The following is a 23,005-nucleotide window of genomic DNA, read 5'->3' on the forward strand; positions in this document are numbered from 1 at the left end:
TAGCTCAGGGCTAATCCTCCTCAAAAAAAAAAAAAAAAAAAAAAGAACTGAGAGAGAGTAAATTTCTGCTGTTTCTTGCCCAGTCTGTGGAATTCCATGGCAGCCTGAAGCTGACCAGCACACCCAGTGACACGGTGACGATGTGTATGGAGTGTTGCCAACAGAGGAAGCTCCTCTGGGCCTTGGGGTCCAGGGCTTCTACTGAGGGCCTGTCATGGGTTGACGTGTCCCCCCGAAAAGGTGTTGGAGTCCTAACCCCCGGGACCTGTGAATGCGACCTCATTGGGAAATAAGATCTCTGCAGGTGATCAGTTAAGGTGAGCCCATGAGAGTGGGCCCTAATGCGGTAGGACTGGTGTGCTTACAAAAAGGGGACATTTGGACACAGACACAGACACGTACTGAGGAAAGACCATGTGAAGACGCAGGGAGAGCATCATCTATAAGCTGAGGAAAGCTGGAAGCTGCCGGAAGCCAGGAGAGAGGCCTGGAACAGATTCTCCCTCATGGCCCTCAGAAGGAACCAGCCCTGCTGGCACCTTGATTTCAGACTTCTAGCCTCCAGAACGGTGAGACAATAAATTTCTGTAAGTGTGGTCTGTGGTACTTTGCCACGGCAGCCCCAGGAAACTGACACAGGGTCGGTCACATAGGCATGGAGCGCCCATGTGGCTGACCTTAGTTGTTGAGTCTCCAGCCCCTCCAGGGGTCAAGCTGATACCACACAGCCCAAGGTCCCACCATAATCATGTTGTTACACAGACTATCTGGTGTGGCCCAAGGCCCCAGGTAAGCCAAGTGGTGCTTTTTTTTTTTTTTTTTTTTTTTTTTGCTGAGGAAGATTGGCCCTGAGTTAACATCTGTTGCCAATCTTCCTCTTTTTGCTTGAGGAAGATAGTCGCTGAGTTAACATCTGTGCCCATCTTCTTCTATTTTGTATGTGAGATGCTGCCACAGTGTGGCTTGATGAGCGGTGTGTAGTTCTGTGCCCGGGTTCCAAACTCACGAACCTGGGGCTGCCAAAGCAGAGTGCACGAACTTAACCACTATGGCACCGGGCTGGCCCCATACCAGTCACTCTTATCAGGCGGGACATGCCAAGGGCTTAGGGGTCGCTTCCCAGGAGCTCAGGCAAAGGCTAGACCTCTCTTTGGGTAAGGCTAGCTCTTTACTAGATGCACAGCTGGTAAATTGAGGAGCTGGGCTGGATGCAAGCAGGTATTTGTCCTTCATTCTCATGTGGTCCTGACTCTCAGGAGAGGGACACGTATCCAGCAAGCCCTGGGCAGTGCTGACCACGCCCTCCTGTCACGGTGGGTGTAAGACGGGAAGCTTCTCACCAGAGCCGGCTAAATGATTTGCAGGCCCCTGAGCAAAACGAAGATGGGGGGCCCCTTTGACGAAAAGCAGGAAAAACCTTTTTCCTTTCTTTCATGGCCTCTCTCTTTTGACCTGTTGTGATGTTTTGCTTTTTAACATTCAAGAAGTTGTGGCCACATAAAATTTACCATTTTAACGTGCACAACTCAGTGACATGAAGTCACATGTTGTGCAACCATCGCCACTACCCAGTTCCAGAACTTTTCCATCACCCCAAAAGGAGACCCCAATTCATTGGCTGCCACTCCCCATACTCCACTCCCTGCAGGCCTGGTGTCTGCTGATCCACTGTCTGTCTCTGTGGATTTGCCTATTCTGGGCGTTTCATACAGATGGAGTCACACAATATGTGGCCTTTTGTGCCTGGCTCCTTTCACTAAGCATGATGATTTTGAGGTTCATCCATGTTGCAGCATCTCTCAGTGCTTCATTCCTTTTTATGGCTGAATAATATTCCATTGTGTGGAGGGACCACATTTTGTTCATAGTGGTTTTCTGGGTTTTTTCTTTTGAGAAAGATTACCCCTGAGCTAACATCTGCCGCCAATCCTCCTCCTTTTGCTGAGGAAGACTGGCCCTGAGCTGACATCCGTGCCCATCTTCCTCTACTTTATATGTGGGACGCCTACCACAGCATGGCTTGATAAGCGGTGCCATGTCCACACCCGGGATCCAAACCAGCGAACCCCAGGCTGCCAAAGTGGAACATGCGAACTTAACCGCTGTGCCACCAGGCTGGCCTCCAAAGTGGTTTTATTTGCTGGTTAATGTCCAATCCCTCAGGGTGCCTGGGCTCCTGCCTCTCAACTCAGCATCACCCAGACCCTCTCTGTGCCCAGGTGGGGGCATAGGGGGTGAGGTGGGGCTGAGACCCTGTCATGGAGATGGAGGAGGTGGGGAGGTGGCAGAGATATGACCGCATGTGGTCCAAGGTCTCAAGCCCCCTGGTGCGTGCCCCATTCTCCCATTAGAGTTCACCTACAGAACATGAATTCAAGGATAAAATGACTAAGGATTTCAAGATGTTGACCTCAAAGCATCAAACCCCAAGCGGGAAGCCCTTTGGAGCTCGTGGCCCTGTGCAGCTGGCTGCTCTCACTGTGGAGCTGGGAGCCTTGTGTAGACACAGCCCCGAGACAGGCAGGGAGCTCGTGGGGGCACTGGGCTTGGGGTCACGCAAGGGTGATGCCCTGAGGGCAGGAGTCAGGGGGTCCTGCTCTAGTCTTGGCCCCCAGCGCCTGCATGGAGTCCATGTCTGCCCGGCGATGAATGAATGAATGACTGAGTGAACGAATGACCTTACCTGAAGCTGTTACTCACTATTTCTCCTGACAGCCCATCTCTTGGGACCTCGCTCCCCTTGAGGCCGACCTGGAGCGGCTCCTTCCTGATTTGGGACAAGACCAGCGCCCCGCCCCCCCATCCTCTCTCTGCCCTGTGGCTTCCATCTGTGAAAGGAGAAGTCGGAAGAGGGGACCTTCTGGGACATTTGGCATTCCTCAGTTCCTCTTCTGTGGATGGTCACTGCCCCCTCCCCTCTCAGAAGCTTCCTGTTGGAGCTTCCTGTGGACTGACAGGCAGCTCCAGAGGCCAGACGGTCCCAGGGGGAGGCCCAGCCCCAAGGACCCTGGAGATGTTCTTGCTGCTGCTGCCGCCTCTGCTGTGGGCAGGTGAGTGGGTGCAGGGCCGGGGCTCCTGGGCCCGGTAGGGGGGTGGGGCTGCAGCTGAGCCTCCGTGTCCTGCCAGGGTCCCTGCAGGAGAATCCGAGGGTGGAGATACAAGTGCCAGAGTCGGTGACGGTGCAGGAGGGCCTGTGTGTCCTCGTGTCCTGCACGGTGTCCTCTGTCGGGGTTGGCTTGAATGATCCCACACCTGCCTACGGCTCCTGGTTCCAGAAAAGGGTTAGTGCCCCAAAGGACGTTCTCGTGGCCACAAACAACCCAGCCAGGACAGGAAAAGCGAAGACCAAGTTTCCATTCCTCCTCTCCGGGGACCCCAAGACCAACAACTGCTCTTTGAGCATCGCAGGCGCCAAGAAGGGGGACAGTGGACTCTATTATTTTCAACTGGAGAGAGGAGGGGACTTGAGAAACACTCACAAGAGTGTCCTGGTCCCCGTGACAGTGAGAGGTAGGGAATGGTCTCCAGGGATGGGCGGAGTGTGTCCTCGGGGGCAGGAACGGCCCCCTGGCCCTGCATCTTTAAGGAGGACAGTGGGGCGTGGTCCGTGCAGGGTCCCATGGGGGTCCAGCCTCTCCCACTCTCCTCCCCAGCGCTCACACAGACCCCCGACATCCACATCGACCGGCCCCTGGAATCTGGCTGCCGCAGCCACCTGACGTGCTCCGTGCCAGGGGCCTGTTTCCAGCCGACGCCCCCCATCGTCTCCTGGACTGGGGCCGCCCTCGGAGCCCCGGGCCTGGACTTGAGGGCCTATAACTCCTGGGAGATCTCGCTCACCCCCCGCCCGCAGGACCACGGCACCAACCTCACCTGTCGGGTCACCTTTCCCAGGGCTGGCGTCAGCACCGAGGGGACCCTCACCCTCAGCGTGTCCTGTGAGTGTTTCCTGAGGGCCGAGGGGAAGGGCTGGGAGGGGGCTGAGCGCCGGTGACCTGGAGGCCAGGGCTGGGGTCCACGGCAGGAAGGACACAGGCTTCCTTCTGATTCTCTTTCCATTTCCGTGCCTCCCGGGGTGCGTAGGGGGCGGGCGGAAGGGCCGGCTCTGACTCCATCCGTCACTGTGTCGCTGTCCTAGATGCTCCATGGGACCTGACCATCAGCATCTTCCGGGGAAACTGCACAGGTAGGACGGGGCATCCCCTCCCCAAGGCGGGGACAGGAGCAGGTGGCCCGTGGAGAGACGCAGGGAGAGCAGAGATGGGAGCCCCGGACATACACTCTCTAACATATGGTTTTTCCTTACTCTTCATTCCCTCAAAAGACTTTTTGTCAAATATGTGCAAGTTATGAGGAACCATCATAAAATGAATGCCTTGGTTCTCACCACTGAGCTTAAGAAAAAGAACGGCAACCCCATCTTTGGGGCACCCTAAATACCCCTTCCCAAGTTTGGGCCCTTCCATCTTGCCTCAAAGAAAGCCACTATGCTGAATTTTGTCTCCTCATTTCTTTTTGCTTTTTTTTTTGAGGAAGGTTAGCCCTGAGCTAACACCTGCTGCCAATCCTCCTCTTTTTTGCTGAGGAAGACTGGCCCTGAGCTAACATCCATACCCATCTTCCTCTACTTTGTATGTGGGATGCCTGTCATAGCATGGCTTGCCAAGCAGTGCATGGGTCCGTGTCCAGGATCCAAACCCGTGAACCCCAGGTGCTGAAGCGGAACCTGCGCACTTAACTGCTGTGCCACTGGGCCGGCCCCATTCTCATTTCTTTTATTTAACTTTATTTTTGATTGAAGTATAATTGACCCAAAAATTGTGTATATTTAAAGCATACAACATGATTGATATACATACACACTGTGAAACGATTACCACAATCACGTTAATGAACACGTCCACATTCCTTCTCTTTTCTTGTAATTTTACTTCCTATGTTTGAATCCCTATGCGATGTTTAATTTACCATGCTTTTGAAAACATCATGTTAATAGGACTGAAACATACGTGTTCCTGCCTATTTATTGTTTTCAACTGAAATTAAATTCATATAACAAAATTAGCCATTTTATTTTATTTATTTTTAGATTGGCCCTGAGCTAACATCTGTTGCCAATCTTCTTTTTTCCTTCTTGTTTCTCCTCAAAGCCCCTTGGTACATAGTTGTATATTTTAGTTGTGGGTCCTTCTAGTTGTGGCATGTGGGACGCCACCTCAGCGTGGCCTGATGAGTGGTGCCATGTCCGCGCCCAGGATTTGAACCAGCAAAACCCTGGGCCGCCGATCAGAGCGCGTGAACTTGACCACTCGGCCACGGGGCCAGCCCAGAATCAGCCATTTTAAAGTGAACAATTCACTGGCATTTGAGACATTCACAATGTTGTGCAGACACCACCTCTATTTAGTTCCAGAACATTCTCGTCACCCCAAGGAAAGCTCTGTACCTATGAAGCAGCCAGTCCCTGTTCCTCCCTCTCTCCAGCCCGGGGTAACTACCGGTCTCCTTTCCGTCTCCATGAATTTGCCTGTTCTGGACATTGCACATAAATGGAGTCCTACAGGATGTGGTCTTTTGGGTCTGGCTTCTTTCACTCAGCATTATGTTTTCAAGACTTATCCACATTGTAGGCTGGATCAGGGCTCCGTCCCTTTTTGTGGCTGAATAATATTCCACTGTCTGGATGGACCACCGTTTGTCTCTCCATCCGTCCGTTGACGGACACGTGGGTTGTGTCCTCCTTGTGGCTAACGTGAACAGTGCTGCTCTGAACAGTTGCATGAGCACGTGTAGCCTCTGGCAAGAGGAATTAGCTGCCTGGGGAGTCCGTGTGGCGGGGAGACTTGGTTCCCAACACCCCTTCCTCCTTTGTGACTTTTAGGATGCAAAATATGAACTTCCTGCTTATCCTGAGATAACGGGGGAAAGGAGACGAGGACGTAGAGATCGGGTCCCGGAGAACCTTGAAGGATTCGGCCCTTGAATTTGGGACGCCTGGATGAGGGATGCTGAACTGTTCAGGAAGGGGAGAGAGACATGTGGACAAGGACAAATTGCCTCAAAGAGGTTCAGGAGATGGGGCCGGTCTGGTGGCGCAGCGTTTAAGTGTGCACGTTCTGCTTTGGCAGCCCGGGGTTCGCTGGTTCGGATCCCGGGTGCGGACATGGCACAGCTTGGCACGGCATGCTGTGGTGGGTGTCCCACGTATAAAGTAGAGGAAGATGGGCACGGATGTGAGCTCAGGGCCAGTCTTCCTCAGCAAAAAGAGGAGGATTGGCAGCAGTTAGCTCAGGGCTAATCTTCCTCAAAAAAAAAAAAAAAGAGGTCCAGGGACAACCCAGTGTCCGTCAATGGATGGACGGATAAACAAAGACTGGTCTATCCAGACGATGGATGTGACTGAGCCATGAAAAGGAAGTTCTGACAGGCGCTACAATGTGGATGAACCTGGAAAACATGAGGAGCGAAAGCAGCCAGACACAAAAGCCCCATACTAGATGATTCTATTTGCACGCAGTGTCCAGACTAGACGAATCCAGATGAAGCCATCGAGATGGAAAGTGGTCAGTGGTTGCTTAGGGCTGCAGGGTGGAAGGACCGGGGGAGGCGAGGGTACAGGCTGCTTTCTTTAAGCTACGCTTTGATTTCTCCAGCCACACTCTCTCGTATGCTCCCCTTTTCCTTTTTGGGGTGATGAAAACATTGTAAAATCGATTGTGGTGATGGTTGCCCGACTCTTTAAACGGCACGTAAGTGGAAGTGCATGGTATGTGAATTATATCTCAATAAAGCTGGTCAACAAATTGCTTGTGGAGGTCGCTTCCCAACTTAGAAACAAAGGAGAGGGGCCGGCCCCTGGCGTACTGGTCATATTTGCACGTTCCGCTTTGGCGGCCTGGGGTTCACGGGTTGGGATCCTGGGTGTGGACCTACACACCGCTCATCAAGCCACGCTGTGGCAGGCGTCCCACATATAAAGTAGAGGAAGATGGACACAGATGTTAGCTCAGGGCCAGTCTTCCTCAAAAACAAAACAAAACAGAAACAAAGGAGAGGAGAGAGAAATAGGAGCAGAGCTTCTGAGCCTCAGGCCTGAGCTCAGTGTGCTCTCTCTCTCTCTCTGTCCCTGTCTCTCTGTCTCTCTCTGTCTCTCTCTCTCCAGAACTGAAATACCCAGGGAACGGCTCGTCTCTTACCATCCCGGAAGGGGAGTCCCTGCGTCTGGTCTGTGTCGCCGACAGCAACCCTCCGGCTACACTGAACTGGGTCAAGGGGAACCAGACCCTGAGTCCCCTCCAGGCCTCGAGGCCCGGGCTCCTGGAGCTGCCCCGGGTGGAGTCGGAGCATGAAGGCGAATTCATCTGCCAAGCTCAGCATCCTCGGGGCTCCCTGCGCGTCTCCCTGCACCTCTCTGTGCACTGTGAGTGTGGGAGGACCAGGGAGGGGAGTCCTGGGCAGGCAGAGGCACCGCTGACTTCTCCTCCTTCCCCACAGACCCCCCACAGCTGCTGGGACCCTCCTGCTCCTGGGAGGACGAGGGTCTGCACTGTGGCTGCTCCTCCCGAGCCCAGCCGGCCCCCTCCGTGCGCTGGCGGCTGGGGGAGCGTCTGCTGGAGGGGAACAGCAGCAACGCCTCCTTCACCATCACCTCCAGCTCCTCCGGGCCCTGGGCCAACAGCTCCCTGAGCCTCATCGAGGGGCTCAGCTCCGGCCTCAGAGTCAGCTGCGAGGCCACGAATGTCCACGGGGCCCGGAGCATGACTGTCCTGCTGCTGCCAGGTCAGGGGTCTGCCGAGGGGTGAGGCTTAGGGAGGAAGGACTCTCCATCCTAGAGAAGATGAAGCTTGGAGGGGGAGCGGCTGGGGCCTGGATGGGAAAGCGTGAGAGGAAGGGCTGGGGGGGCAGAGTCCCGTTCTTTAGCTGGTTGGGAGCTGAGGAACGTGACAGCTCAAGTTCCGTGGGAGGAGGGGGCACGAGGGTGCTGGGGTTTGGAGGGGAGTCACCCCAAACCCCACTCGTCGGCAGGGAAGCCCGAGCTCGGGGAAGGATTCGTTTTGGGGGCTTTCGGGGGAGCTGGTGTTGCCGGCCTGCTCAGTCTCTGCACCTGTGTCCTCTTCCTCATGTGAGTGTTGTCCCCAGGAGGGAGGCTGGGTGCCGGCGGTGGGCAGGGGTCCAGGTCCCGGGATCCCAGACGGCCCCAGCTGGAGGAATCTGGACGATGCTGAGCTTGTGAGAATTGGGTCTGGGGCCAGAGAATCAGAGCAGGGTCTGTTCCCGCCCCCCGATCCCAGCCATCCGTGAAGGGCCCCTGTTGTCATTATGAAAGTCATCAGGCTAGGTGTGTCCCCCACCTCCCGGCCTTGGTCAGCTCTTTCAGCCTCTTAAGCAGGGGGACCGTAGCCACACTCCAAGCTCTGAGCCAGCCGGCTGGTCAACGGTCCCGGCCTCCCCCCCTCAGAGTGAAGACCTGCAGGAAGGCGACACCCGAGGCGGCAGCTGGTGAGGATGCCCCCTCCAGGCTGGGTCCTATCTCCCCGGTGAGTGATGAGCTCTCTGTCCATCAGGATCCCATCTGGCCACGTCCCCACGGCCACACTCCTCTTGATGACTTAGATGGTCATCATGCCATAAATAGGCTTTTGCTCTTCGGTCCCCATCAACTCAGTCCCCAGGTCCAGTGACCCAGGACTCGCCTCCCCTCTGCTCTCCATCTCCGCTCTCAGAGCCTAGGACCCCCACGCCCGTCCATCTCACCGTGCCAGCTCCAACGGGACCTTCCCTACCGCCACCTCCTCATTTCTCTCTGGGCCCGTGACCCACTTTCCTCCTCCTTTCTAACTCTCCTCCCCAACACAGGCTGCCAAAGAGATCTCCCCAGGATCATAACTGTCTACAACAAAGTTCAGGGGTCCCCCAGACCACTCTCCCTCTGACGCCAAATGCAAGCTCAGGGGTGCCCAAGACACTCAGGTTCAATAACTCGCTCCGAGGCCTCACTGAAAACTGTTGTGCTCACAGTTATGATTTATTCCAGCAAACGGACAGAGAGTAAAATCAGCCGAGGGGAAAGGCTCACAGGGCTGGGTTCTGAGAGACCAGGAATGAGCCTCCAGGGTGGCTCCCAATGGCGTCACGAAGATGGTACTTACTTCTCCCACAATGACATGTGCCCACAGACAGGGTACTGCCCACTGGGGAAGCTCACTTGAGCCTCGGGGTCCAGGGTTTTTATTGGCAGTTGGTCATGTAGACATGGCTGACTGCCCATGTGGCTGACCTTAGTCCAGGGGTCAGGGAGATACCACGTGGCCCAAGGCCCCACCGTCAATCACCGTTGTCAGCACAGACTGTCTCTCGTGGCCCAAGGTCCCAGGTAAACCCAGACACTCCTATCAGGCAGGACAGTCCAAAGGTCAGAGATTCCCTGCCGGGTGCTTGGGCGAAGGGTCGAAGCTTGCTTTGGGCGAGGTTAACCCTTTACTGCACAACATTCTTTGATTTTGGGGTTCAGAACACAATTTTGCAATTGCGTTTACCTGAGTTTCCGAAATGCTGAGTGGTCCCCAAGGGCAGTCCAGGTCTGAGCAAATCCCTGCCCTTCTCACACCACCCGCCCCATTCCTGTGCATCTTGTCACCATTTGCAATTAGATAGTCATATAATTGACTACTACTTTAATGTGTGCTTCCCGCACTGCAAGCTGTGGGGCTTCAGGGATGGCGTCTGCTCTGTTCCCCACTGCATATCCAGGGCCTGGCGCAGGGGAGCTGTTCCATAAGGCAGTGGGCATGGGGCAGAGAGACCTGCGTATGAATCTTGACCTTACCAACAACTAAACGTGTGATTTTGGGGTATTTATTGGCCTCAGTTTCTCTATCTGATAAAGGAGGATAACAGGGTCTCCCCAGTGGATTGTTGTAAGCCATCTAGGAGGCTGGCACTTGATTATCAATAGCCAGGCATCATTACTCTCAAATGTTTGTTGAGTGAATGAATGAATGAATGGGGGTTCAGCCAGTTTGTGGAATGAATAGATGAGAGACTCAATGCTCAGGTTCCAGGTTTGCTTGTGGGCCTTCCTTGCTCCCTTCCGGCCACCGTTATCCTCATCTGAGCCTCTTCTCTCCCCTCCACCCAGGCTGACCAATACGAGTGCCTGCCAGGCAGCTCCCTAGACCGCCTGCCCCCAGCTGTGGCCGCCCCGGGCATGGGAGAGGAGGAGGAGCTCCACTACGCCTCCCTCACTTTCTGCGAGCTGAGGCCCCGGGAGCCCTGTGACCAGGAGGCCACCAGCACCACTGAGTACTGTGAGGTCAAGATCCGCAAATGACGGCCCCAGCTCCAGCGGCCTCAGCCGGAGGACTCGGGGCTTCCCCGGGAAGGGGACCTCAGGGGCCAATCCCTGAGGGTGCAGGTCTCTATGTAAACGGGCTGCCAGTGAGTGTACGGGAGTCACACTAGTGTGGTGACTGGTGGGCAGAACTGGGCTCAGATTTCAGCCCCGTCACCAATTACAAGCGTGAGTTTGAGCAAGTCCCCGGACCTCTCAGCGTTCCTCTCTGTAGAATGGACACAACCAACCTACCCCACAGGGTGGCTGTGGGGCGTCGAGGCAGTCATTAACCCAAGGCATCCGACAGGGTGCGTGGGCAGAGGGCACGGTGCCCGAGGCCACACCTCCCAGGGCAGCTGGGCTGGTGTACGGGTGCCGCCATCCTGGCCCAAATGGGGGCCACCCAGCAGGTCTGTTCTAGCTCAGAGCTCCCCACAGGCCGGTCTTCGGCTGTCGTCGGGCTGCGTCGCCGCTCGGTTCTCCCTCTGGGCCACCTGCCTCCTCCTCCTCCTCCTCCTCTCCAGGGGACGACCCCTGGGGCACCTCCTCGTGGACGCCCTGCCGGCCGGGCTCTCTCACCGCCTCCTTCCTGGAAACCCAACTCGGGTATTTTACCCCACAGAGAGCCACTCACTGAGTATCTGAAATAAATGAAGGGCCATCCAGATTACATAGCTCTCTCTTTAATTATACGTCCCCGATGTTTTGGTTCCCTTTAATGGCTTCTTCTTTTTGCAGAATTTGTTCATAAAATTCCTTGCAGTTACAACCTATGTTGTTATGTAGTTTTTACAGTGGTCACATCCCACTTTTGTTCTTTTTTCCACTGAATGCCCAGTGGCTTTTTTCTACTAACGAGGAAACATGCTCAGCATTGGTGCGATGAGCCAATATGTCGGACACGTATTGGCACACAGTTGCCAATCTTCTTCTCCAACCATTCAAGCCCCTCCATTCATTCATCTATTCCTCGTTCCTTCCGTTTATTCATCCTTTCGTCCATCCATTCATCCTTTCCTCCCTCCCTCCCTCCAGTCATTCATTCCTCTTTGAGACACCACACACCTGCATTCACTGAAGGCTTCAAGCTGTCCTGCATCAAAAGTTATTTTAAAACACTCACCACCAGCACCACAAGCATCTGATGAGCCTGCAGCCAGGGTTTCATTCTGGGGCAGAGGTGGGTGTAGGGGACGGAGGGGCTCCAGCCACCATCAGCCGCGTGGTGACATGCAGGTCATCCCCACCCCCTGGGCCGCGTGATTCTCTCTAAAGCTGATGACAACACCCTCCTCTTTCAGAGTTAGGGGGATGAGCTGTCAAAACACACGAGGTTAAGAAGCCGGCTCAGGAGACAGATCGACCAGAGTGGGTTTGGGGACACGGAGGGAAACTGTCCTCATGCTCCTTGGATGTGGGATTCTCCCGCTGTCTGAGCAGCGCCGGGCCCTGCGGGCTTTGCTTGCTCAGAGATGAGGGGGAGCACAGAGGGGCTGCTGGCACCTCGGGGTGCTTGACTGGGCCCGGGGCCAGGAGGACGGGAGCGACAGGCGCTGACCGTCCTCGTACCCGATTTGGAGCCCAGAAGGGCCGATGATGTCCTTCGCCTTTTGTGACTCGTGAACAAAGAGGGGCGACATGCAGGGGAGTTTCGGATGGGTTTTCTCTCTCGCTGAGGAATAGCCCCTTCTGGAAAGGGTTAGACACACCTCTTCCAACCAGGACAGGAGGCCTCTCCTGAGCAGGCCAGTGGGGGCGTCTCGGAGCAGTTTCTGCCCCCGCCTGGCCTCCGCATCTCCCCATCCCAAGTATGGTGGGTGATTCAGCACGCTCAAGCCCAAACTGGGTAGGGGGGTTCATCTCCTCCCCCTGCTTAGTGCCCCCCAGTCTAACCATTCACCATGCGCTGTTGGCCTCACGGCCTTTGAAATCTCTCCCCCGGCCGTCCTCCTCCCCTACTGCCCCACTGCTGTGGCCCAGGCCTCATGTCCCTGGCAGGGCGGCTGCACCAGCCTCTCCTCGGCCTCTCTGTGTCCAGGCTCTCCCCAAAGGTGCCCTGCCAGCCCTGGCTTCCTCGCTCTCCGTCAGAGCACCACGCTTTCACTGCAGAGGGCTGAGCACGACCTGAAGCCTCACTGAACGCCACCTCTTCCCACCTGACTGTGGGCTCCAAAGCTCAAGGCCCTGGGTGTGTTCGTTCATCGGGGTCCTCCGTGCAGCACAGTGCCTGTCATGTAGCACACACTCAAGAAGTGCCTGCTGAATATTTACCAGATAAAAGGAAGGAAGAGAGGAAGGGAAGCAGATGGGGGCGTGAGTGGTACATGAACGGAGGGAGAAAAGGATGAAGGAATACGGAGAGGGAAGGAACGACGAAGGAATGGAAGGAGGATGAATGAAGGGAAGGTAGGGTGAATGCATGAATGAATGGAAGGGGATGAAAAGATGAATGAATAGAGGTAGGCATGAATGAACAGAGGCAGGAAGGGATGTAATGGAGGAAAAGATGAACCAATGAACAAATGGAGGGAGGGAAGGAAGGATGAATGGAAGGAGGGATGATGTAATGGAGGGTAGGATGAATGGATGAATGAATGGAAGGGTGATGAAAGCATGAATGAAGAGAGGTAGGGACAAATGAATGAAGGGATGTAATGGAGGGCAAGATGAATGGATGAACGAATAGAGGGAGGGAAGAAAGGATGAATGGATAGATTAGACAAGGGAGGGATGGAAGGATGGAAGAAGATGAAACGAGGCATGAATGGAGGGAGGGGTGAATGGATGGATAACGAAGGAGGGATGAAAGGCTGAATGACTGGAGGGAGGGATGACAGGTGAAGAGGTAGGTATGAATGAATGAATGGAGGGTGGGAAGAGTGGATGAAAGGGTAGGTGGGAGGCAGATGGCTGGACAAGTATGTGGATAGCCCTTGGATGGATAACTAGAAGAATGGATGATTGGGTGTCTCCGTGAACGTTTGGATAGACGAATGAGAGTGGGTGGCTGGATGAAATGCTGAAGGGATGGAGGGATGGGGAAAAACAGAGGTAAATTTTCCAGAAGGAACTTCTCTTGCAGACCCTCGACTCTCCAAGCTCCAGCGAAACAATTTATTACCAAAGCATCGAGGTGCCGATGGCAGGAAGGGTCCCCCCTGAGGGGCCAGCCAACCCCCCGAGTGTGAGCTGGGGGTCTTCTCCACCCACAACCCCAGCAGCTGGCGGGGGACGACGGCTGAAAGGACAGGAGAGTGGAAGGGAGGACGTTCACATTATCTGGACGCACCGCCGAGTTCCCTGACGCTGATCGAGACCGAGGAGAAATTTCACCTGAAGCAGTGGCGGGAGCGCACATTCAAGGGGTCTTTCCAGAGGCTCATCTGTGACTCCACAGCAGGACTCGTCACATGTCTTCTTGTTTTTTCTATTTTAAACTGTGAGTTGAAAGTTTTGGAAGGCAATAAAAATGGTTGTTAGCGTTTTCTTCATTCAAGGAGTGGCACTTTCTAGGGACTGGGGAAGTCACCATGAGCAAGAGGAACAGGGACCCTTTGCTGGGCCTCCAAGTTGGAGGAGGGAGAGTGGGGACATTACAAATGAAACACACACTTCCCTCCAGATGGGGACGAGGGCTGTGCACGAAACAGGTGAGGCGATCAGGGAAGGCCCCAGGATCTGAGAGCCAGTAAGGAGAAGGAGCCAGTCATGCAAAAATGAAGAGAAAAGCATTCCAGCCTGTGGGAATGGCAGGTGCAAAGGTCCTGAGGTGGGATCGAGCTTAGCTTGGTCTAGAATCTGAGGGGCGGTCAGCCACGCCGGCCAAGGCAAGGAGCTGCCAGAAAGCAGAGGCGAGATGTCACTCCAAGTTGCTCCAAGGTCACCAGGTTCCTCAAGTAGCATCTCACTAAGTTTCTAACCAAGGGACCAACTGCCTCTGGGTAAATCATCCCCAGAGGAAGCAGACCTGACCCTAGAATGATCCTGAAGGGGCAGTTAGGTTTTGAGTCTTTAAATGTCCCCTGTACCGGGTGGACAGGGAGGCCGTGTAAGGCAGGCCAGTCCGTGCGGGAAGACTGGACTCGCAGACTTGATAAATATGGGTGGGGACTCCGCCTGCACCAGGCCATCACCTGCAGGGACACAGACAACTGGATCCAGACGTGACCCTGCCCTCCACGGAGCTCACCGCCTGAGGGTGACTGCACAAGCGACCCCACAGCGGGCCACTCCCGGGGAGATCCTGGCGGAGACCTGGAGGAGGTGGACGGGAGGGACCTGGCAACTGCCTGGAGGGCCAGGGTGGCGGAGGACCGTGGGGAGCACCCGGAGGTCTCCTGCACAGCTGGGGACGGAGGAGCCGCTGACCAAGCTGGAGGGACTGGGAAAGGGGCCAGCCGGGGGCAGAAGGCCACGCCTTCCCCTCTGGAGACGTCTGCGGTGACGGCGGGAGCCCACTATCCTCAGGAAAAAGCCACCTGGCGTTTTTGGAGCGCCCTGCGAGCAGGCCGTGTGCAGAGAGCTCTAGACACCTGTTAGCTCCTGTGTCCAGCCCTGATGTGAGCAGAGGTCGAGGGGATGAAGAAGGGTTGGTAACCAAGGTGCCCCCAGGAAGAGGACCTTTGCAGGGGACAGGCTGCCACCCCAGGGGACGCACTGGGACCCGGCGTCCTCACCTGCACCAGCGACACTGGGCGAGATGACTCTGTGGTGGGGCCGGCCTGTGCGCTGTGGGATGCTGAGCCGCACCCCAGGCCTCCACCACTGCATGCCAGCGGCACCCTCTCCCCAGTCGTGACAACCAAGAATGTCCGAGGACGGTGACAAATGCCCCCCAGGGGCAACGCCACCTCCTTGTGAGGACCCCTGAGTCAGACCAACCCTGAGCTTTGATCCCAGCAGCCACGACGGGAGAAATGACCTCTCCATGGGCAGAGGGGGGGCCTTGGGAAGCTTCTCAGAACACACCCACACGGCCTCCCCAAAATCAACTGCAAAGCGACTTCAGTTGAGTTTTGACCTCGCAAAAATCCCCGCACGCTCTCGCGCAGAGCCGATGCGAGTGTCAACGGGACAGCCCTGGCGGAGTGCGGCTGGTGATCGCTTTCAAAATAAGATCTACGGCCACAGACACGCGCACAGCAGAGCGAGGTCTGTGCATGCGGGGGTTCAAGGCAGCGCTGCTTGTGAAACAAAAATCCTGGAAACCAGGCCAATGCCCGGGGGCCGGTTACAGAGCGCATCCTTCCTCCCAGACACGGAACTTGGCGCCGCATAAACACGCGGGGGCCTTCTGTGCTGACAGGGAAACTGCTGCAGGATAAACTGAGAAGCGGGAGAGCCGGGGGCACCACAGGGCCCAGAGCCAGCGAGGTTTTGTTGGGGGGACAGGGGAGCCCCCCAGAGGAAGCAGAGACCACAGGTGGAGGGATGGGGGATGGAGGGACGAGAAAAGTGACAAAGACAGAGAGAGACCCACAACGTCTCGATGCTGCCTTCCAGGCCCCAAATCCAGAAATGCCTAAAGCTTTCCTCTTGGAATCTTCTAGCTACAAGAGCCAATCAGGGGCTGGCCTGGTGGCGTAGCGGTTGAGCTCACGCACTCCACCTTGGCAGCTCGGGGTTCGCCAGTTCGGATCCTGGGTGTGGACCTACACACCGCTGATCAAGCCACGCTGAGGCGGCGTCCCACATAGAAGAACTAGAAGGACCTACAACTAGGATACACAACTATGTGCTGGGGCTTTGGCGGGGGAAGAGGAAGATTGGCAACAGGTGTTAGCTCAGGGCCAATCTTCCTCACCAAAAAACAAAAACAACAACAACACACAACCCCAAAAAACTCTAGAGCCAATGAATCTCCTTTTTCCTTAAAGTCAGTTTGAGTTCCTGCTACTTGTGATTCCTGGGGGTGGAAGGTTCAAAAATCCTGTGGAAAAATCCAGCGTCTAACTGGGCAGTTGGCCCCAGGGGGAAAAACCAAACGTCAGCTGGGAGGCAGGGCTGGGGGCAGCGAGGGAGAGGGTTTCAGACTCACAGGCTCTTGCACCAGAACCCACCTAGGGCACCATCCGGAGGTCCAGGGGGTCGTAGGCCGACACCCGCAGGTCCTGCAACATGGCCTCCAGATTGTTCCTCAGCAGCATGTAGGGCGGCTTCTCGTCGTACTGGAGCGCCATCACCACCTTCAGGTACTCCTGCAGCGTCTCTGTGGTCAAGACACCCCCCACCACGCCGACGCCTGAGCCGGGCGCCCAGCCCGGAGCCCAGGGGCTGTGCCTGGGGGGCTCGCCCACGGGTGGCCATTTCCTCAGCACTTCCTGTGCCTGGTGCTGCTTTAGATTTTTAAAAAACATGTTTTTGGAAAACATCAGACATACGCCACAGTGGGCCAGTACCATGGACACCAGCGCACCCAGCACCCAGTTCCCACAACTGTCAACTCGTGGCCAGTCTGGCTTCATTGAAACCCCACCAGTCCCCCTCCTGTTCCGTTTCAAAGCAAATCCCAGCCGATGACACCATTCTACCTGTAAATATTTAGCGCTTATCTCTACAATGGGCCCAGCAAACTTTTACTGTCAAGTGTCAGAGAGGAAACACTTTGGACTTGGCGCGCCAGGCGGTTCGTGTCAGCTGCTCTCCCACTAATGCAGCTGCAGGCGATGGGGCACGAGTGGCAGTGGCGGTGTGCCAGGACGACTTTATCTAAGGTCGCTGCAGCTGGGACTGCAGCGAAGTTTCATGTGTCGTGACATGTCCTTCTTTCAATTTGTCCCCCCGGACATTTCAAAATGTAAAACATCACGGGCTTAAGAAAGGAGGTGGGCCGCCCCAGGAACGTGTGTAGTCTAAAAGACAATGGCTCTTTTTGTTCTTGTTTCTTTCCCCCTAAAAAAGCACAATACCATTATCACACGTTACAAAAGTGCCAAGGGACTGGCCTGGTGGCTTAGCAGTTAAGTTTGTGTGCTCTGCGTTACGGCCCGGGGTTCACAGGTTTGGATCCTGGGCACTGACCTAGCACGGCTCGTCAAGCCATGCTATGGCAGCATCCCACATAAAATAGAGGAAGATTGACACAGATGTTAGCTCAAGGCCAATCTTCCTCAAGCAAAAAGAAGAAGACTGGCAACAGATGTTAACTCAGGGCCAATCTTCCTCACCAAAAAAAAAAAGAGAGAGAGAGAAGGGGCCATTATGTGAATGTGGGTGTGGGGGTGTGTTGTAATTGTTGAGAGACATATCTGAATTTTGGGGGAAGACTTGTTTTTCTACAATAGGCACATATCCACATGCAATTTGGAAAACTCCAAGAAAGAAAACAAAGAGGTGACAAGAGAGGCAACCTTACAATGGACGCAACCATCTGGTCCCACCACGGCCCCCGCCTGTCCCTCCCGGTTCAGGACATACCTGAGGGACTGATCCAGCGACTGCACTGTCCCACGAGGGCCTCCGGGTTGTCAAGAAACCTGACGGGACAGAGGGACACGCGAAATGTCTTTCAGGGAAGGGAGAGCAACCTTTTGACGCAGAACGTCTTTCTGACGTCCTGGAGATGCTCGTTATTCGCGGTGCTTATGTCCTAGAGAATCGCCTCGAAAGCCGAATCAGCAAGTTCTCAACCACACTTTCAGGGGAAATACAGCACTAGGTTCCTTCGAGCCTCCGGCCACGTTTTCACCAACGGATTAATCCATCACCTTGTTTTACGTGTGCCCGTGTTTGAACACGCTATTTAACGTCACACTGACTCATCTACAGTGAGCTCATGGCCTGAAGGAAGCTCATCTGACACGTCGTCTTCTCGGTGAGGCACGTCCCAGCCTCCCTGCGCTGAGGAATGCGAGCCAGCACTTCGGCGCTATGCTTGGGGCCATTTTAAGTAGCGAAATCACCAAGAAAAAGCATAAAAATGTGGAAAACGTGCCATTAAATCGACTGCATGAAAGGACCCTGACTTACAGCCTGAGAGTAGACATGAGAAGGCAGAGGGTCGCCCTGTTCAACCTCAGCTGGGACCGTGTGCACCAGGTGACTCGAACTTTTCTCGACTCTGCGAGTGTCTGAGAGAGACCTCGAGAGCATACGAGCATTGATTGTAGGGTTACGAAGACATTTTAGTGAGCAGGCGAATTCATAAACATGGAATCTGTGAATAACGAGCGTCGACTATCTACACGCACATATCTGTGTATGTAAACACACACACACACACACACACACATACACACTCCCCTCTCAGACCACTGAGGAAAAATGGAAATTTGCCCATCCTCTGCTCCGTCCTCAGAGCCCCAGTCCATTGTATCTTCTCTGGCCTGAACCACTGGGCTGGCCCCCCGCTGTCCATCCAGTCACTGTGTGCTGTCCTCCTCCCACCCCACAGCCCAGAAATCCCCAGGCCCCACCCTCTTGCTCCCCACCCCTCTCTGTCCCCCCCCCGCGCCCCCATCGATGGCTCTGGGTCCAGTTCAGGCCTCACTCTCTCTCCGTGGACCCCAGCCTCCTCCCTGGCCTCCTGGGCATCCCCTACACGGCCCCAGTCTTTCTACGCCCACAGCTGACCCTGCCCCTCCCTGCTCACAGCCCTCCGGAGGCTCTCCAGGGCCCTGGGGGAAAACCCAGCAAGCAAGGCCGCCAGCCCCTCTGGCTGGTCTCCCTGACTTCCTCCCTCCCATCTCAGGCTCCAGCCACACCAAACTCTTTCTGGTCCCTCAACCAGGTCACGCATCTACCCGCCTCTCCCGGCCTCTGCACACACCACTCCCTCTGCCCTGGATAGCCTTTTGCCACCTTGACCCCCGGCAGGTGGTTGCTCTCCCTTCTGGACACAGCTCAAGGGCTGGTCTCTTGGAAGCTTCCCCCGACCCCTCCAGGCAGAGGAAATCGAGCCCTCCTGAGCGCCTGCGCCCCCTGTGCGTAGGTCCCCGGATGCCCTATAGCAACTGCCGAGACACGGACACAGCAAGGGCGGGTCTGACCCTCTCTCCCCAGCAGCCTCAGGAGGCGTGTGGCGAATGACTGAGTGGGTGAGGGATGGCACGAAAGGGCTGTGGTGTCAGGACGTTGTAAATTGTGCTAGCAATTCTGCCCCCACAGGCTGTTGCTGTTGGTGCCATGGGACCTCCCAGCCCAGCCGGCAGCCTTAAGAGCAGAGACAAATTCGACCCATGTCTGGGCTCTCTGTGCAGGGGGCCTAGCACACCAAGAGCCTTGGGAAGCCAGCTGTCTCTCCTCTTTTTTATTCATTCACTCTGTCATGAGCTAAAATGCACAAACAAATACTTGTTGAATGAATGGAAGGTGGTCGGTCACACAGACCAGTAAGACATCTTAGAGAAGTTAGTTCCAGAAAACGTGCATGTGGCGACATCGCCCCCTCGTGGTCCTTTTGGTTACCGCCTCAGGTCACCCGACAGAGGCTGGGCCGGGGGCGTGAAGAATGAGGGTAACGTCACCGCCATCACCTCCCCGGGGAGCATCTTCGTGCTCCCGGCCCGCCCTCGGGGGTCGTGGCTGGGATCTGGGGCTCTGGAATGAACTGCTACTCAATCTGAAATTCTCGATATTAAAATGATGACGAGGATTTATCTTATTTACTCTGCACCAACGTGGCGAGCGCAAAGCCTCTTCATAAAGCGCGTCAGTCATCAATCACTTCCCGTGAAGGGGAAGGTGGGAGAGACGTGAAAGGGGAGACGTGACTGTTCTGAGGAGCGAGAGGAAGTAGGAGGCGGAGGATTCAACCCGTGGCGCCTCCGCGGGCAGGTCCACCGACGCCAGAGGGGCCCTCACCTGATTCACATCTGGGTCTCCAGCTGTTCCCAGAGCAGAGACTGGTACAGAGATGCCCCCCGGAAACAGGTTCCGAATGAATGAAAGGATGAATGAATGGACGGAGAGTTCCTGTATGTGCTCTCCTGTCTGCCTAGAAACCCTGCCTCCCCCTTGCCTGCCTGGGAAACGCCTCTGCTCTCCAGAGATTGGGTCAGGTATCCCCTGGGACAAGGCTCCCAGCGGCCCGAGGCCAGGTCACCTGCCTCCCCTCTGCTCCCACAATGCTCTGCGGGCTGCCTCCCCCATCACAGGCAGTCCCTGCTTCCTGGTCCAGCGTCTCCTCCCAGCCTGGGAACACCCCAAGGCTGTGGCCGCATCCGCCTGGCCTGTGTGTCCACACAGCAGCCCAGGCCAGTGAAGGAAGGCTCATCCTTCATTCCTCAGTCATTTGCTCATTCTGCAACTATTTCACGAGCATCCACAACGTCCCAAGTGCTCTGTTGAGAACATCACGGTGACAGAGAGCAGATGTGGTCCCCGCCCTCACAGAAATTTGAGGAAAGGTGACACTGTGGAGGAGTCTGCTACCTGCCACTCAGTGTCACTTTTCCCTTTGAATGGCAGAATCTCAAGGGTCAGCAGCCACAGGCTGGAGACATTTCCCAGCCCCTACAGAAGCTTGGGGTGGCCAGATGACCAAGGATGCATGTCATTTCCGCTTCTGCCCTTTAAAGGCAACAGGAGATGTGGCTACAGAGCTTGCACCCCGAGAAGGATGTATGCATGCTGAAAGGGGCCGAGGTGCCCCCCACCCTTTGTCTCCTACCTCTGGACTACTGGTGAGAGGGAAGGAGACATCCACCCCGTCTGAACCCCAGGGTCTCCTTGTAAGAGCAGCTCAGCCTTGCCCCTAACACAACAGAAGCACGTACAGGAGAGGCTCACAATCCTCAGTTACAAATAACGGTTTGGCAATTAGGCCGTATGCTCCTACTACTGGTGTTACTAATTCTGTGACTCGTTTTCACCTGGTTTCATTTCAAAAATGGCAAACTGGAAAATAAGTGCAAAAATAAATTCCCAGAACACAGGGCAACGAGCTCATGTTCTGGTGGTTTCTGAGTGGCTTCTGATGCAGAGGTTGCCTGTGGAAGCCTGGGAGCTGAGGGCCTCTCTCTCTGTCTCTCTTCCCTTCTGCAGAGACGGTAGGGGCATACCAGAGCCAAAGTGAGACGTCCCCCTTGCCTCACCGCCCTTCTGGAGATGATTCGCCTGTCACCATCGCCATGAGACCTGCCCTGGCTGTTCAGTCTAAAAGAGCGGCACCCGCCAACGCCTGACAGTCCCACTGGTGGATGCACAGGGCTCCGACCCGATGCCCCCACAGCCTGACCTCTGACACACTGTGTGTTTCACTCTTTATCTCTTTACTCTGTGTCCCTCACTGGGATGTGAGTTCCCTGAGAGCATGGATGTTTGCCTTAGTTATTCCTTAATCCCCAGGGCCTAAAACAGAGCCTGGTGCTCAACAAATATTTTTTGAGTGGAGGAAGGCTGTATCCAAATGACACCAGTCCATCCGTGACAGCCTCCCACACTTGGGAGACACTGGCATCCAGGTGAAAGGGCCTTCTCTGGAGTCCAGCGGTCTGGGTGTGAGTCCAAGGACCTCTACTTAGTAGCTGCGTGACCTGGGCTGATTACTTGAGCTCTCTGTGCCTCAGATCATAAGAGCACTTACCTCAGAGCTGTTCTGAGGATGACACAGAGAAGCACTGGGCACAGTGCCCAGTGCAGACAAGTGTAGGATAAACGCTAGCCTTGATCAGCTCATTATGAGCAGGCCAATGTGACAGGGCAGATCCCTTCCTTTGTGGGTGTACAGTGGGAGACCTGATGCCATGGGGGTGCGGGATGGGCTCCCTGGGGAGTGACGAGTAAGCCGAAACCTGAAGGAGGATGAGATTCAGGACATGGCATCATTTATGCCCATCAAACACAGACGCAACAACAACATGACACAGATACATCTAAGCACACAAATTTAGAAGTATTCAGAGGTGGTGAACTAGCAAATGTAACTAAAGTTCAACAATGCAGCATTGAGTGAGAGAAAGCAAGAAACAGAGAGAAATTTAGAGCACAATACTACTTATGCAAATTAAATACACTCATCATATATTGTTCAAGAACACAGACATATCTATACAACTTGTTTAAAAGCAGTAGTCAGAAGCAGTAAACTCGACGTGTATATAATGATGCGGTTAAAGTTGAAGAACATTGTGTGAGTTAAAAAAGTTGGAAAGAGGTGAGATTTAGAGCAGGATAGCATTTATGCGAGTCAAACACACACAGTTCCACCACCATCATGCAAGTTTGAGGACACAGAGACACTGAAGCAAATACACCAGAGGAACACATGTTAAATATGCTTGAGCGGGTGTCCATAGTTGAGAGAAGGAAGATGGGGGACAAATAGATAAAATGAGAGAGAGGCTCAACACGAAGCAGTGACACAGCATACTGAGAACGGAGGAGTACGATGCACTCAAGGCCGTTCACTGGAGTTTTCCCTCTTCCTACTCTGCACACTTTCCCTGCATAACCTCATCCCCTCCCAGGACTTCTGCTGACAACTCCTGAGATGCCGCTGAGGTCTGAATCTCTGTTTCGACTTCATTCCTGCACTTCAGACAGGGATGGCCAACCATCTCCTGGATGACTCCTGGGCAACTCGCATCCCTCAAGTCCCTACCAGATCTTGAATCCCAACCTCCGCACCTGCACCGCTTCCCCGAGTCCATCTGTTCTCTGTCCTTGGTGCTGAAGACCGAACCCACCCAGGTGGCCTCTGTCCTTGGTGCTGAAGCCAACACAGCCCTCCTC

The 23,005-nt window shown here is 55.0% G+C and overlaps 2 protein-coding genes and 1 long non-coding RNA gene across 7 annotated transcripts in view; 1 reads left to right on the plus strand and 2 right to left on the minus strand.

Moving 5' to 3' along the window:
- Positions 1 to 2,721: 2,721 nt before the first annotated feature.
- On the plus strand, positions 2,722 to 11,102 carry SIGLEC11 (sialic acid binding Ig like lectin 11). 3 transcript variants are annotated; one of them, XM_008531193.2, is made up of 9 exons: positions 2,722 to 3,050; positions 3,127 to 3,510; positions 3,654 to 3,938; positions 4,139 to 4,186; positions 7,163 to 7,420; positions 7,495 to 7,779; positions 8,026 to 8,122; positions 8,459 to 8,537; positions 10,139 to 11,102. In XM_008531193.2, the coding sequence occupies exons 1-9, from the start codon at positions 3,014 to 3,016 to the stop codon at positions 10,328 to 10,330; spliced, it is 1,665 nt and encodes a 554-aa protein (XP_008529415.2). In that variant the 5' UTR covers positions 2,722 to 3,013; the 3' UTR covers positions 10,331 to 11,102. The 3 variants fall into 3 exon arrangements, with proteins under 3 accessions (XP_008529415.2, XP_008529416.2, XP_008529418.2); XM_008531194.2 differs by having other exon boundaries at positions 8,459 to 8,499; XM_008531196.2 differs by lacking the exon at positions 8,459 to 8,537.
- LOC139073538 (uncharacterized) lies at positions 8,998 to 11,649 on the minus strand. The gene is made up of 2 exons (XR_011522372.1): positions 11,457 to 11,649; positions 8,998 to 10,974 (listed from the first exon to the last, which is right to left on the minus strand). It is a non-coding gene; the product is annotated as an uncharacterized lncRNA (long non-coding RNA).
- Positions 11,650 to 13,421: 1,772 nt separating this feature from the next.
- Positions 13,422 to 23,005, minus strand: part of VRK3 (VRK serine/threonine kinase 3) — a 32,060-nt gene continuing 22,476 nt past the window's right edge. For all 3 annotated transcript variants that reach the window (XM_008531197.2, XM_008531198.2, XM_008531199.2), the window contains exons 13-15: positions 17,750 to 17,808; positions 16,393 to 16,541; positions 13,422 to 13,770 (exon numbers count right to left, since the gene is read on the minus strand). In XM_008531197.2, coding sequence (XP_008529419.1) covers positions 16,393 to 16,541; positions 17,750 to 17,808 — 208 coding nt within the window. In that variant the 3' untranslated portion in view covers positions 13,422 to 13,770. The remainder of the gene's footprint in view (positions 13,771 to 16,392; positions 16,542 to 17,749; positions 17,809 to 23,005) is intronic.

This window comes from Equus przewalskii, chromosome 9, assembly GCF_037783145.1.
Source record: "Equus przewalskii isolate Varuska chromosome 9, EquPr2, whole genome shotgun sequence".
Lineage (NCBI taxonomy): Eukaryota > Metazoa > Chordata > Mammalia > Perissodactyla > Equidae > Equus > Equus przewalskii.